At 52.6% G+C, this 15,395-nt stretch overlaps 2 protein-coding genes across 2 annotated transcripts; both read right to left on the reverse strand.

Moving 5' to 3' along the window:
* Window positions 1-382: 382 nt before the first annotated feature.
* On the reverse strand, window positions 383-1,306 carry LOC311202163 (olfactory receptor 14A16-like; the record flags this gene model as incomplete). The annotated part of the gene is made up of 1 exon (XM_084276705.1): window positions 383-1,306. One exon carries the CDS (start codon window positions 1,304-1,306, stop codon window positions 383-385), a length of 924 nt encoding a protein of 307 aa, XP_084132831.1.
* Window positions 1,307-8,117: 6,811 nt separating this feature from the next.
* On the reverse strand, window positions 8,118-12,719 carry LOC311202164 (tektin-3-like; the record flags this gene model as incomplete). The annotated part of the gene is made up of 7 exons (XM_084276706.1): window positions 8,118-8,364; window positions 8,542-8,696; window positions 8,945-9,167; window positions 10,298-10,441; window positions 10,575-10,645; window positions 11,576-11,659; window positions 12,162-12,719. The coding sequence occupies 7 exons, from the start codon at window positions 12,717-12,719 to the stop codon at window positions 8,118-8,120; spliced, it is 1,482 nt and encodes a 493-aa protein (XP_084132832.1).
* Between the last annotated feature and the right edge of the window lie 2,676 nt (window positions 12,720-15,395).

The following is a 15,395-nucleotide window of genomic DNA, read 5'->3' on the forward strand; positions in this document are numbered from 1 at the left end:
TAAAGAGATCTGGACACGAAACAGACAGACTAGAAGTAATGTAGGCACAGTGAAAGTAAGTATTTATTCTGATACCATCGGTACACTTCCTGAAAATTCCCAGTGAGTCAAGTGATTCAGCTGATGAAGACTGTAAATTGTAAGTAAATGCAAGGAAAAAAAAAAGAAAAAAAGAAAAATTTTGGATCTTTGCAGGCAGATATGATGTAAAGAGAGCACAGCTCATCGTTAAACACTGTCTGGGTCACAGAAGACCAAGAGATGCTACACTAAGAATGACATGAACGTACATCCCATTAAATACCCAGTCTGTAACTAGAAACAGGACCTTACATGAGTCACATGGCTAACGCTATGCGGAAGATAAGAAGTTTATTGCTGATTAGAAACATCCTGTCATCAGTTTCCACATGGCATCCTTAAGGTCCTGGTTCCTCATGCTGTAGATGAGGGGGTTCACTGCCGGTGGAAGCACCGAGTAAAGAAATGAAAATACCAGGTCCAGAAATAGGGAGGAGATGGAGGGAGGCTTCAGGTAGGCAAACACGCCAGTGCTAATAAAAAGGGAGACCACAGCCAGGTGAGGGAGGCAGGTGGAAAAGGCTTTGTGCCGTCCCTGCTGCGAGGGGATCCTCAGCACAGCCCTGAAGATCTGCACATAGGACACCACAATGAACACAAAACACCCGAAATCTAAACAGATACCGACAACAATGACTGCAATCTCCCTGAGGTAGGCATCTGAGCAGGAGAGCTTGAGGATCTGGGGGATTTCACAGAAGAACTGGTCAACAGCATTGCCATGGCAGAGGGGAAGGGAAAATGTAATGTCTGTGTGTAGCACAGCTTTGAGAAACCCACTGCCCCAGGCAGCTGCTGCCATGTGGACACAAGCTCTGCTGCACAGGAGGGTCCTGTAGTGCAGGGGGTGGCAGATGGCAACGTAGCGGTCATAGGCCATGACAGTGAGAAGACAGAGCTCTGTGACGATGAAAAATACAAAGAAAAATATTTGAGCCCCACATCCTTTGTAGGAAATGGCCCTGGTGCCCCAAAGGAAATTGGTCAAAGATTTTGGGATTGTGGTAGAGATGAAGCCAAGGTCAGTAACAGCGAGGTTGAGGAGGAAAAAGTACATGGGGGTGTGGAGGTGGTGGTCACAGGCTATGGTGATGATGATGAGGCCATTGCCCAGGAGAGCAGCCAGGTAGATGCCCAGGAAGAGGCAGAAGTGCAGGAGCTGCAGCTCCCGTGTGTCTGCAAAGGGCAGGAGGAGGAACTGGCTGATGGAGCTGCTGTTGGGCATCTGCTGCTGTCAAGTGTGGAGTCCTGTCAGAGGATGAAAAGGCAGTGAGAATTTAGGGAACGTGACTTTGAGGAAAAACTGTTCCAATTCTTAGGGAATACACTGAGATTGACTCTGTATTCAGGAAGAGTTTTGGCAGGTCCCTTTTAGAGATGTGTGCTCTGTGCTCACTGCTAAGAGAGGTGGGCTCTCCCTGGCTTTCCTGCTGCAGTTCTAGTGAATCCTTCCCCTGAGTGCAGAGTGGGGAGAGCTGCTCTGTCCATCAGCCCTGCTCTCAGCATCCCTGTGCTGGACACTCTCTGATAAAACCCTGCTGTTCCCTGTAGAAGAAAATGGACCCCACAGAGAGCTGAGGAATCCAGTCTCCCAGGGCAGAGCTCCAAAGCCCTTCTGTGGTCTCATCCTACCCAAGGAGGATCTCACATCCCCAATTCCATCTAGGGACACACAGGGCTAATTACACCAGCCCACATAGAGGCAATGAGTGGCATTGTCTTCTGCATGGGGCTCCTCTCTGGGGCACAAGAGTCCCTGGGAGAGCGGTGCCATTGTGGGAGGCAGCCTGCACCCCAGCTGGAGCCCCTGTGAAGTCCTCAGTCCTAAAGATGGGGGTTCTGAAGTGAGGGTTAGCTCAGTGCCAACCCCACCAATGGATTTGCCCAGAGCCCCAGTAAACGGTGGGAGAAAGGCAGCAAGAACAGGAGGGGAAACAGCAAGAAACATTCCCCAGAAGGCTAGAAGGACAGGCACTCGGAGGTTTCTTCTCTCTGGGACAAGGACCCTGCACCATATTTCCATGAGTCAGACTTTACATCCACTGCTTCTTTCCACAGTGTAACTGCAGCCATGCCCAGGAGAAGACAGCTGTCCTGCCCTGTCCCTCTGATGGGGCAGAAGGGCATCCCTTCCAGGCAGCACCTTCTATGTAGAACCTGTCCTCCTGACAGACCCCACACACTGCCCCATGTCCCAGCTTTAGGAGATCCCTCCAGGAACAGAACCTGCATTGCCCTGCACCCACAGACATACCAGGCAGAGGCTGTGCAGATTTCTCCTCCAGTGAGCTCTCAGCATCTATCAGCTCTCTCAGCCTCACAGGTCTCCCCTCGGTGCCTACAGGCAGTGTCCCCAGCCCTGTGTGCTTGGCAGAGGAGCTGCTCCTGGGCACAGCTGTCTCTCTGCAGTGCTGCCGGGTTGCCATGAGCTCCCTCCATCCCAGGAGCCTGGCCCGGGTCATCAAGAGAAGACCAGTTTTTCTAGGCTCCCTCCTGGTGTCTTAGACCTCATGGGGATTGTTCCATGATCTCATCTCTGACATTCTCAGGATATCCCTGCCCAGGGGCTGGGGGTCAGCATTGGCATTGCTGCTTCATCAGACCAAGCCAGGGTGTCCTCAGCATCAGAGCTGCCTGCACTGTGCCTGTGTTTGTCCTCATGGCCTCCAGTTGTCTGCTCTAACGAGCCCATGGGGAGGCTTTGTCAGGAATGGCTCCCAGTGGGGCCTGTTAGTGCTTCAAGGTACTTTGGGCATTACTCCTGACTTTGACTTCTTGAGAGTTTTCTTCACTGTTTCTTGGTATCTGAGGTCTGGGGATTCAGAAGAAAAGACACCATGGGGCTCGTTAACATCCAGAAATCCCTTACAAGCATGGCTCTTCAAGTCACTTTCATTAAAGAGCCCAAAACTCCTACAACTACTTGGATTTTAGTTGGGTCCTTACTGATACAGGTTTCAAAGGAATTTCCCATGGAGGACCTTTTTCCAGTCACAGGTATTTTCTGTCATGGCTCAGTTGATAGAAGAAGTGACAGCAGCATCCTCTGATGGATATGGGTCTCCTAAGGAGATCTGGACAGGCAGGAAAAGCAGTCTCTTGAGATCCAACCCTGCACGGAGAGCCTTGCTCTTCCCCAAGCCCAGCAGTTCCCTCACTGGCCTCCTGGGACTCCCAACACTTTTCCCGGCATCATCTGTGCTGACAGGCACAGACAGATTTCTCTGACAACAAACAGCAGTTAAACATGACACAGTTTAATAACCATGAAATCTCTCTCCTCAGCTGCCTGCTACGGCCAAGCAGCGTGTGAAGGGGGTCAGCTTTCAGAGGAGATTCTCTCCCAGTACAGTTTTATTCAGATACATAGAAAGGTCAGTTATTGTTGCAGTCTGGCGTAGCTGGGTGCTGGGAGAGGATGGGGGCTGCAGAGATGGCTCCTGCAAGAAGCAGCTAGAAGTTCTCTGCAGGCCCTGCAGAGCAAACATTGGTTGATTCAAGGGCAGAGTAACTGCTGACCAAGGACGAGCCCATCAGTGATGGTCTCAGCGCCTCTGGGAATCACATTTAGGAAAACATAAACAAAGCAGCTGCCTTTTTCCACCAGAGAAGGGAGTGAGAAGATGTAAGGAGCTGTGCAGACACCAAGGCCGGGAAGAGGGGGGAGGATGCGCCCAATGTGCCAGAGCGAAAGATGCCCCTGCACCCTGGGGAGAAACCCATGGTGGAGCGGGTGTCCCACCGCAGCCCATGGAAAAAGCCCAGACCCCACCTGCAGCCCGTGGAGAGGCCCCACGCTGGATGGAGCAGGTGGAGACAGACAGGAGATGCTGTGACCCACGTTGGAGCCAGCCCCTGCCAGCACTGGCAGCCCGTGGAGAGAGACAGAGACACAGAGATGAGCAAGGGAGAGATTTGTGCCAGAGCAGTTTTGCTGGGGGGAGGCTGGTGACCCCGTGGAGGGCTGGGACTGAGAGACACTGTGACTGATGACTGCACCCATAGCAGTGACCCACGGTGAGGCAGCTGGGGAAGAGCTGAAGTCCTGTGGGAAAGGACTCACCTTGGAGAAGGTCGTGGAGGACTGTCTGCCCTGGGTGGGACCCCACGGTGCAGCAGAGGGAGGGTGTGAGGAATGAATGACCCCCCCGGCCAAGAAGGAAACCAACTTGCAAGGGACTGACGGAAGCCCCCATCTCCCAGTCCCTGCCCCTCCCGTGCCACAATGGGGGGGAAGAAGGGAGCAAAATCCTGACTACACTGAAGTCTGCAAGAAGGGAGGGGTGGGGGGAAGGTGCTTTAAGATCTGGTCCCGTTGTTTTAAGATCTGGTCACGCTTCTCATTATCCAACTCTGGTGTCACTGGGTGTGCAGTGCAGTGTAAGAAACCAGAGAGTTTTCTGTCCTTCACTCTGTTGAGTCTGTTTTGCCCATGTTGTTCATTACAGGATGATCTCTCCCTGTCCTTATCTTGACTCCTAAGCCTCTTGATATCTATTTTCTCCCCTGTCCAAATAAAAAGGGGAGGGTTAGACCGACTTTGGTGGGTGTCTGGCCTCCAGCCAGGGCTAAACCACCACACCCACACAAGCCATATGCCTCTCTCAGCATCAAAGCTAATCCAGCACCAATGAAACCACAATGTCATGCACAAGTAAGGTGCACACTCCTGGCCTGTCCACCACTCAGGCAAAGGTGATACCACAGCATCTACCACTGACATGTCCCCATTCCTGGCTTGTCAGCTATTTTGGCACCACTGACATCACAAGGACATTCACAAGATATCTGTCAGTTCCTGGCCAATCATACATCCAGCCACCAGTAGCCTCAGAAGGACCTGTACTGTCCATAAGCCTGGTCCTAGACTCAGGCTCGAGATATTTCCTCAGAACCCACACAGCCTATTGGTCTTTTCCCAGCCTATCAACTATTCAGGAAGTAATGATACTCTCTACAGCAGTTTTGGGCTTTGTCTGAGCTATCAGCTACTTGGGAACCACTGACATCACAACACAGACCATCTGCCTTCTCTTGTCCTGTCAGCTGTTCTGGAATCAGTGACCTCACAACAACCTCCACTGTCCACATCCTGCTCCAGATCTGTCAGTATGACCTCACAAGCACGTATTCCACTATTGGCCAAGGACACATTGTTGAGATACTCAGTTTCCAGTGACCTCACAAGCATCTACTAAATCCAAGAGGCTACTCTCCACATGCTTGAAGTACTCCATCCTCAGACCTCTCAGGGCTCGTTCTGCAGCCTAAGTGGGGGACCCGGATGGCTTTGTGTTTCTTTTCACCTTTAAACATTTATTCTTCATTAAATTAAACCTTATTAGCGCAGGTTTGATCCATTGCATACCTAAGTGTCCTGGTTTCAGCTAGGATGGAGTTAATTTCTTTTCTTATAGTGGATAGAATGCTGTGTTTAGGAATTAGGATGAGAGAGGTGCTGAGAGCACCCTGATGTTTCCAGTTGTTGCCAAGTAATCAAGGACTTTTCAGTTGTTCACATTTCCCTACTAATGGGAAAGGAGGGGATGCAGCCAGGACAGGTGACCCGAAGTGGCCAAAGGGGGTATTCCATACCCATTCTGTCATGCTCAGCACAAAAGCAGGGGCTGGTCGGAGGAAGCAGCTCCATGTAAACAGGAAAAGTCAGGAAAAGTCAGGAAAACAGGGGGGCAACAGGGGAAGCATAATGTCACAGTAATTGACATGGAAGACCCACTTTGACCATGTTGGGTCACCTGTCCTGGCTGTGTTCCTTCCCAGCTCCCTGGGTGCTCCCCACCTTCTCATTAGCAGGCCGGCGTGAAAAGATGAAAAGTCCTTGACTTGTTGCACACAACGAAACCATCCCAGTGTTATCAGCGCTGTTGTCACCTGAGCTCCCAAACACAGCATTCCACCCGCTGCTAGAAAGAAACCAGGCCACCTTTGTAGACAACAAGTGAAACACAACGTTGGGCTCACTCCTGCAGTCGTACAGTATGGATGATCTCGCTGGTCAGTTATGGTCAGCTGGGCATGTTCTGTCCCCTTCCATGTACTTGTGCACTCTGAGTTGATTCATTTCTCGATCAGAATTAGAAAAAAGGCCTTGATGCTGTGTAAGCCCTGCTCAGCAAGGAACTGGCACATTAATATTGAGTTTTTTTGCTTATAAATCCAAACCACAGAATTATAGTGACACCAATATAAAAATTAATTCCATTCCAGCCAAAATAAGACCAGGAATAGAAGATCTGGCAGAAGAGCTGGCAGCTGTGTTTGCCAAACCCCTTTCCATCATCTAACAGCAATCCCACAGACTGGGGAAGTTCTACTCAACTGGAGGCTGTCAGATGTGACACCCATAGACAAGAAGGGTCGAGGGGAGGATCCAGGGATCTACAGGCCTGTCAGTCTGACCTCAGTCCCAGGGAAGATCATGAAGAGGGTCATCCTGGGAGCTGTCATGCAGCACATGCATGATGGCCAGGGGATCAGGCCCAGTCAACATGGGGTTACAAAAGTTAGATCCTGTCAAACTGATCACCTTCTATGACAAGGTGATCCGCTGAATGGACAAGGGGAAGGCTGTGGATGTGTCTGCCTGGACTTCAGTAAAGCCTTTGACAGGGTTTCTCACAGCATTCTGACTGAGAAACTGGCTGCCACTGGCCTGGACAGGTGGACCCTCAGCTGGGTTAAAAACTGGCTGGATGGCCGGGCCCAAAGGGTGAATGGAACCAAATCCAGCTGGAGGCCGGTCACGAGTGGTGTCCCCCAGGGCTCAGTCCTGGGTCCAGTCTTGTTCAACATATTTATCAATGACCTGGATGAAGGGATTGAATGCTCCCTCAGTGAGTTAGCAGATGACACTAAGCTGGGAGGAAGTGTTGATCTGCCTGAGGGTAGGGAGGCTCTTCAGAGGCATCTGAACAGACTGGACCAATGGGCTGAGGCCAGTGGGATGAAGTTTAACAAGGCCAAGTGTAGAGTGCTGCACATGGGACAGAACAACCCCATGCAGCGCTACAGGCTGGGGCGAGGTTGGCTGGAGAGCTGTCAGGCAGAGAGGGACCTGGGGGTGTTGGCTGACACCAGGCTGAATATGAGCCAGCAGTGTGCCCAGGCAGCCAAGAAGGCCAATGGCATCTTAGCTTGTATCAAAAACAGTGTGGCCAGTAGGTCTGGGGAGGTGATTGTGCCCCTGTGCTCGGCATTGGTGAGGCCACACCTTGAGTGCTGGGGGCAGTTCTGGGCTCCACACCATAAAAAGGACACTGAGGTCCTTGAGCAAGTGCAGAGAAGGGCAACCAGGCTGGGGAAGGGGCTGGAGGGCAAATCATATGAGGAACGGCTGAGGGAGCTGGGGATGTTTAGATTGGAGAAGAGGAGGCTGAGGGGAGACCTTATCACCACCTACAACTACCTGAAGGGAGGTTGTAGAGAGGTGGGCGATGGTCCCTTCAGCCAGGTGACAGAACATAGAACAAGGGGCAATGGCATGAAGCTGTGCCAGGGCAGGGTCAGATTGGATATTGGAACATGCTGCCCAGGGAGGGGGTTGAGTCACCATCCCTGGATGTGTTCAAAAAAAGGGTGGATGAGGTACTTAGGGATCTGGTTTAGCATAGGATGGGAATGGTTGGACTTGATGATCTTCAAAGGTCTCTTCCAACCTTGTGATTCTGTGATTCTGTGTTTCTTCTGCTGCAGCATTAAAATCTATTAGGGATGGCAACAGCTAAGTACTCTCACAACTAGCTTGACTTCCCTTGGTGCTTTTTCCACATCAGACTTACTCCTAAAATCGCAGCCTGAAAGGGTAGGGATCAACACCTGTGGCTGCATTTACTCTTAGTCACTGATGGGGTATTTTCAGCTCCTTTCTGGCCCACTGGGAAAGAGCAGTGGAAAGGGAAAAAATAAAGGGGAAAACATATACTCCTAGTAGACTGTGTAACACACAAAGTCTAATCATTTATTGTCAAACCATCTTCAGAAAACTGGGAAGGCATTTGAACCAAACTGGGAATATCTCAGTTGCTGTGAGCGCAGCTGAGCCCAGCCTGAACATAACCCAGCAGCCGCACTGTGCTGGGACAGGTCTTGCGCATCGCCAGGCACTTCTCCTGGTCAATGAAGAGGGAGTTGGATTTCACCACCAGGTCGTGCTCCAAGACAGACTTGTTATGAACCAGCCTTTGCAGCACGTCCTCGCTGTCTCTCAGCCGCTGCTGAAGGCTCTGGATTGTCTCATCAAGTTCACAGACCTCGTTGACAAGGCTGGAAAACAACAAAACACCCTGTTAACAGTCCCCTCAGAGGGATGAACAGGCCCAGGGGTTGGGAGTCGACTGTCTTTGAGCGCCTTCACATAGCCTCATGCCCATGTCAGGCTTCCAGGAGGTGTGAGGTTCAGGGTTGCCTCACAGGCTGCTGCTGGGCACTCTGGGCACTTACCGGAGCTGGGCAGGGTCCCGGCACAGCTCCATCTTTGGTCTGCGGATGCGTTTGTCCAGCCGGGTCTGAGCCACTTTCAAGGGAAACCCTTTGTCCCGAATGGCTTTTTGAATGGCTTCGATGCTCCTCTCCAGGTGGAAGATTTCCTGCAGTGTCTGCCAGGAGAGAGACACGTGTGCATCAGTTAAAAACTATATTCTCAAGTGACCACATCATTTCCCTTTCCCTCTGTCTGCAATAAACCCCCAGTTGGATACATGGGCTCAGACTCCTGTCGCTCGGCCACAAACAGAGGCACAGATCCATCAGCTGTGTCTCTTGAGGGAAAAGCCTCTCTCTGCCCTTGCTGTCACAGCAGAGGTTTCCGAGCAGTGTCCCAGCCAAAGGGAGAGCTTCAGGCTACCTTGCTCAGCTGGGCCTGAATCTTCCTCTTGGCATCAGCCATCTCTGCGATGCGGTGGGTGAAGGCGCAGTTCACGCAGTGGAACTGCTGTCGCATCTCATTGTCTGTCCCCACCAGCAGGTTCTCAATGCTGTCCCGCAGCTGGGCAGAGGCTGCCCGTTCGCTCTGGGAGCGCAGGATGTTCTTGTCTGTGAACTTGGCCCATGACTCCGGCACTGAGATCCTGGCAGACAGGGGAGAGGAAAGGAGAGGTCCCTGCTAAGCCCGTGCTGCTGAGGGCACAGACCCTGCCAGGGAGCAGCAGGGACTGAAAGTAGGGTAAATCATTTGGCCGTGGGGAAGGCAGACATCTGGACACCACTGGATTGATATGCTTATCAAACCATGACATAGTCATAGAGAAAACTGGGACACTTACAAAAGCTCGGACAAACCAAATTCCCCCAGGAAAACAGAGATTTTCATCAGACCTCAGCTTGATACTAAACCAAATGAGCACTAGATAATAGTCAATTCCCTGTCTGTATTCATGAGGAAGTTCACGCCTGTGCAGCAGCCCAGAACAAGGTCAGCAAAAGACTTCAGAGACCACAGAAGGTCCACTTCAAACATGCTGATCTGCCACACATTTTACCCCTCTCTGAATTTTGGCATCAATCCTTCACAATTCATTTGCCTGGCTAAATATGTCCAAGCTCTACTACAGATAATTATTCAAACATCAGAAAAATGGAATCAATCTCTGCCCCTCCACAAACCACATGCGCCTGCATGAGCGGATTTACTCCTCAGCCCTTTGCCACTCTGGGCATCTCTCTGCAAGGGCTGGTTCAGGTCACCGTTCCTTTACTGCCACGCCCAAGCTGAATTCCTGGCCCAAAAAAGCAGCTGAACTCTATCCTAGGACCATGATCTCTTTACCTTCTGTGTCATTTTGGCTCCCTGCCAGGCCCTCTGCATGCAGGGGTGAACCCCCCAGACTCGACATCAATGACAAGCACTCAGGCAAGCACTGAGACATCTTGGAAACAGATATCAAATGTGTGTTTGCATGAGCTGTGCAGAGGTGCTGGGCTGCATTCGTTTCCAGGCTGATCTCTGAGCCCTGACAGAATGCTGACCTGGGTGGGAGTCGGTTTTGCCCGCCCAATGTTCGGCATCCTGCTCCAAGCCAGGAGTTGCTCTCCCTTTATGGGGAGCGGAGCCAAAGGTCCCCTCTGAGGCGAGGGTCTCCCAGCGGGATGGACGTGCCATGCAGAGACACACGTGCTTACAGCGAGCTGGGGAAGAGCAGCTCCCTGCCAGGGACAGGCACCGCGCATGCTGGGGACGGGAAGCCCGGCGGGCACTCACGTGGCATCCACGCGCTCGACCCCTCGGAAGTAGCTGATGCCGGTAGAGCTGTTCCTCAGCTGGTGGCACTGCTCGTCGATGCGGTGAGCTGCCTGCTTGTTGGCCAGGTCTCTCTCCACATCGTGCTGGGCCAGCCTGTTGGACCTTCAACACACAAACAGCCACCGTCACAGGGGATGGAGGGGTGCAACGCTTTCCTCCCCACGCTGCTTCCCTGCAGCACCCCTTGGGCAGCTCATAACAGCCCCACAGCAGGGGATAAGGAGCTCCTCCTTACGCCGTCTGGGCTTCTGCCTGCTCCAGGTGCCGTCGCATCCTCTCTTGGCATGACCTGATGATGTCCAGTTCCTGGGCAGAGGCAAAACACCAGCCCATCAGCATCTGGGCTCAATTGCCCTGCGCACCCTCATCCCCATTCCCCATCAGCATTTGCCCTGTTGGTTTCCAAAATGCTTTCCTCCCCAGGAGAAACCGGATCCATGTGGGACAAGAGCAGGTAGCCTTGACTTTGGTGCTAGTCCCCACCATTTCTCACAACATTCAGCTCCACCAAAGGAAGGCATCTCTTGCTTTCAGCTCCCTTCAGCACACATCTCTCCCATTTCTGATGCCCCAGGTGGTTCGTACTCAAACCCAGTCATTTTCCAGCCCTCCTGCCTGCAGGAGCCAGCTGAAAAGGACACCCAGAATGGGTTCCAAATACTGAAAAGCCAAACAGCCGTTATGGATGTGGCAGCTCGGATCGTTTTCCCAAAATACCTTTTCATCTTTTCATAGTTTAAAGCCCGACTGATAAGAAAAACTGTTCCAAGGGAGTGGTGGCTTCACACTCCCAGGGCTACAATTCCCTTCCCTGTTCCACGACGCCTTTGCAGCGACTGTATTTCGCCGTTCCCTGTGTTAGGATCCCATCTCCCCTGCCAGCTCTTGCCCTGCTTGCAAGAGCTTACAGCAGGCTATACAAAGGCAGGCAGAAGGGGGCATGGTTTTAGGATTGCTGTTAAAGACATTGCCTAAGCAAACAGAGCAGCAGTCCTGCTGTGGCCTTGTTGTCAATGGCATTGATGAAGATACTAATTAATGCCGGTCCCAGTACAGACGCCTGGGGGACACCACTTGTCACATATCTCCCTCTGGACATCCAGCCATTGACAACTCCTCTCTGGATGTGACCATCCCGCCTCACCAGGAGCCAGTGAGGGAACAGGGCTGCAAAAGCCTCTTAGGGCAGCTTAGGTACAAGTCCCTGGAATGCCTGATCTGCGTTGCCAGACTTACCACAAAGAGCTGTTTCTCCACATCATCACAGACCAGGTCGATGCCCATCCGCTTCTCCCGATGAAGCAGACACTCCTGGGTGACCTGTTGGGGACACACCGTCACTGCTGGCTGCAGGGACAGGCTTCCAGATAGGGAAGGTCCCCACATCAATTAAAGGAAGAAAGGTGGGCACAGAGGTGACAGCAGGGGAGAAAAGGGCCCAGGGCATCAGCAGCGAGTTGCTGAGCTGCCATGGCAGCATTGCAGCACCATGAGGGAGCACATGTGGCCCTGGTGCCAGCCCAGCTCAGGGTCAGGCTTGACGCTGACCTCGCCAGGGCCTCATAGGAAGACCTGGGCTTTTGTCTTCTGAGCCGGGGCTTTGGGTAGAGCGCTTCTGAAAACATTGGCTTCACCAAGTGCTGCTCTGATGTGCTCAGCGTGTGCTGACAGGGGATGCAGCAGGTATCAAGGCATTTCTTTGTTACCAACTTTTGTAACTCAGCTGTTCCAGAGCTGCAATGAAGCTTACTGAGACATTTGAACAGCTGCAGATGTGTCGGCAGCAGGCTACAGCTTGCAGCCCCCTGGACAGAACGCTTACCTGGAGAGGGGCCTCCGTGTTGGCCAAGGCTCTCTCCAGCCGGCCCTTCATGTCTGCCAGAGCGTTGGTCTCCTCAATCATCATCTCCTGCTCGTGGCGCAGCTCTGACTTCCAAAATATGATGTCATTGACACGCTGTCCCAGTGTTTTGGTGGTTTCTCCCTGGGTTTTCCGTGTCTGCTGGTATTTATCTTGCATCAAGCGGGAGCTGTCAGCTGTCAGACACTCTGCAGTGTGCCGGACAGTCTCTGACCTGTTGTAGTTGGTCAGGTTGGACCTGTACCAGTCACCAGGAGTGTACCTGGTGAAGAGGGCTGTTTGGTGGGAGATGGGAGGAAGTGCCTCTCTGGGGGTTAGCCTCTGAGAGCTTTTGGAAGAGGGACCCACAGTGGGTTTGGCCACTCTGGGCATCCAGGGGGAGCTGAAGCTGTTAGGCAAGGGGGAGGAAGGGAAGCGATTCTGAAGGCTTGAGGCCGTGCTGATGGGAGGCAGAAAGTTGCTGGGTGTTGATCTTGGGTGGGTGTATGTAGTCCTCAAGGTAGAGCTGAGCAGCTCCATTCTGGGGTTTTGGAGTGCTCGTGGAGATGCTGAACTCACTGCTGCACTGCCGAGCTCTGTGGCAGCACTGCCAGGGGCCCGGTGCCCTCAGTGACACAGGAGCAGTGGGCCGTTGCCACGGGCGCAGGGTGCTCAGCAACCCGATTGTTCCCTGGAACACTCCCTGCAGCTGCCAGGGCAACAGGATGCGGCCATTGCGCAACCCAGGGCTCTCCACTGGCAACCCAGTGAGACCCCTGGGCAAGAAAATACCTTCCTGTGACATCCTAGTTCCTCTCCTGCACCACTTCTTGCCCTCACTGGGCAAGCAGGTACAGCTGTTGGGCAGCTCTTAGTGATATGGTTTAGTCTTTGGTTGTCTTGTAAGGAGCAGGCAGTTGTACTCATGAAGCCTTATGGGGCCCTCTGACTGGAGAGATTCTCTGATAGGAACCCAGTGCCCTCAGTGGGCAACCCACTGCAGATTCCATGTAACCTAATGCCTTTTCTGGGTCACTTCATCCTTTCCCTGGACAATCCCCAGTGCACTTAATGAGCAACCCAGTACAGCATCCCAGTGCAAGCCCTGGGCAAACCAGGATCCTCACTGGGCAACCTGTTTGCCAGCACTGCTGGCCCTGGGCCAGCCCGTGGCCAAGCAGAGACCTCACTGGGCACTACACCAGGGTGTTGGTGCCAGCACCACAGGTGAGGAGGTTCCCAGCATCCCCAAGAGCTCCACCATGGCACAGCCGTGCGCAGCACCATGGCATCGTGCCCCAGTAACCCAGTGACATCAGGAATGGTTTCTGGGGAGGGCCCTTTCCCAGTTATTCTAGGCTTTACGTGGAGAAAAGGCACCCTGTCCCGCCACTCCTGCTTTCCATGGACACACACACACAGAGTTGCCCTGCTTAGGAAAGCCATGCCTCTGGTGCCAAAGCTCTGACATAAACCCTAACTCAATGTGTTTCATGTGTACAAAGTTTAACATGCTTTGATTTCACTTGAACCACGTCTTCTCCACATGCTGCAAGGGGATCGATCTCTCTCTCTCCAGTGCCTGGAGTACCTCCTGCCCCTGTCCTTCACTGGCCTTGGTGTCTGCACAGTTTCTCACATCTCACTCTCTTCTCTGTTGGCAAAAAGCAGCTGCGTGTGCTGTTTTCCCTCTTAAATATGATTTACAGAGGCTCGGGATATGACTCGTGTGCTGGGCCTTGATCAGCGTCAGGTCCGGCCCTCAGTCAGCTGGTGTTGACTCTGTCGGGCCTAGGGCAAGCTTCTAGCTGCTGCTTGCAGAAGCCACCCCTGCAGCCCTCCCTCCTCTGCCAGAAACTTGCCACACTAAACCAAAACACACAGTTTGTCCCTAAGCAGCGACCATTTGAGCTCAGACACAAAACAACCTGCAGGCAGAGGCATTTTGCCACCAGAGAAGGGACCGAGAAGAAGCAACCAGCTGCGCAGACACCAAGGCCAGGCCCAAAGTTCACTGGGTGTATTAGTTGTGGTAGTTGTAATAAACCTTGTATAATCAATTTGTTAATCAAACCAGTAGGCAGTTAAACTATGTTAACCTCTGTAACTGAGCTGTTATGAATCACAGTTGATGTGAGGGTACAGGATCACGATATACAGGTAGTGTAGTTATGCAGTGTAGTTATGGGAAGCAGCTCTGGGAACTAACGGCTTGTGAAGGACACGAGAGTCGGTGTCTTTTTCTTTCTTTTTCATAACAAAGGACTTACTTGTGACAGTCTCACACTATCTCTGGGAACAAGGATTCGAGGGCGGGATGGCATCCACCACTGATACATTGTTTATCCCCTTGCAACAGAAAAACTGACTCTCAAGGACATAAAGTAGCTGTGTCAGTTTGGTGAGGCTGTGCTGCTGAGACGGTTTCTTTAAGCAGCAGATAAGACTTTTCTGCCAGCCTAAACTATAAACAACGAGCAATTCAAGGCCAAAGTTGTGGCCCGAGAGACAGTTGAGCGCCTCTGAGAATCACATAGAGGAGAAAACAACCCAAAAGCAGCTGCATTTTGCCACGGGAGTGAGAAGATGTAACGAGCTGCACAGACACCAAGGCCAGGAAAGGGCAGGGGAGGAGGCAGCCCTGGTGCTGGAGAGAAAGATGCCCCTGCAGCCCCTGGAGAAACCCATGGAAAAGGCCGAGCCCCCACCTGCAGCCCGTGGAGGGGCTCCACGCTGGATGGAGCAGGTGGAGACATAGAGGAGATGCTGTGACCCTACATTGTTACAAGCCCCTGCCAGCACTTGCAGCCATGAGGAGAAACAGGGACACAGAGATGAGAGAGAGATTTGAACCCGAACAGGTTTGCTGGGGGAGGCTGGTGACCCCACAGAGGACTGGGACTGAGAGACATTGTGATTTGGGACTGCACCCATAGCAGTGACCCACGCCAGGGCAACAGATGAATAGGTAAAGCCCTGGGGAAAGGATTCATGCTGGAGAAGTTCGTGGAGGACGATCTCCTGTGGGTGAGACCCCACGGTGCAGCAGGGGGAGGGTGTGGAATGAATGCCATCCTCCCTGGCTGAGAAGGAAACCAACTTGCAAGGGACTGACCGAAGCCCCATCTCCCAGTCCCTGCCCCCCTGTGCTGCGATCGGGGGAAGAAGGGAGTGAAATGATGACTAGAGTGAAGTCTGCTAAGAATGGAGTGGTGG

This window comes from Gallinula chloropus, assembly GCF_964237585.1.
Source record: "Gallinula chloropus genome assembly, chromosome: 29".
Classification (NCBI taxonomy): Eukaryota; Metazoa; Chordata; class Aves; order Gruiformes; family Rallidae; genus Gallinula; species Gallinula chloropus.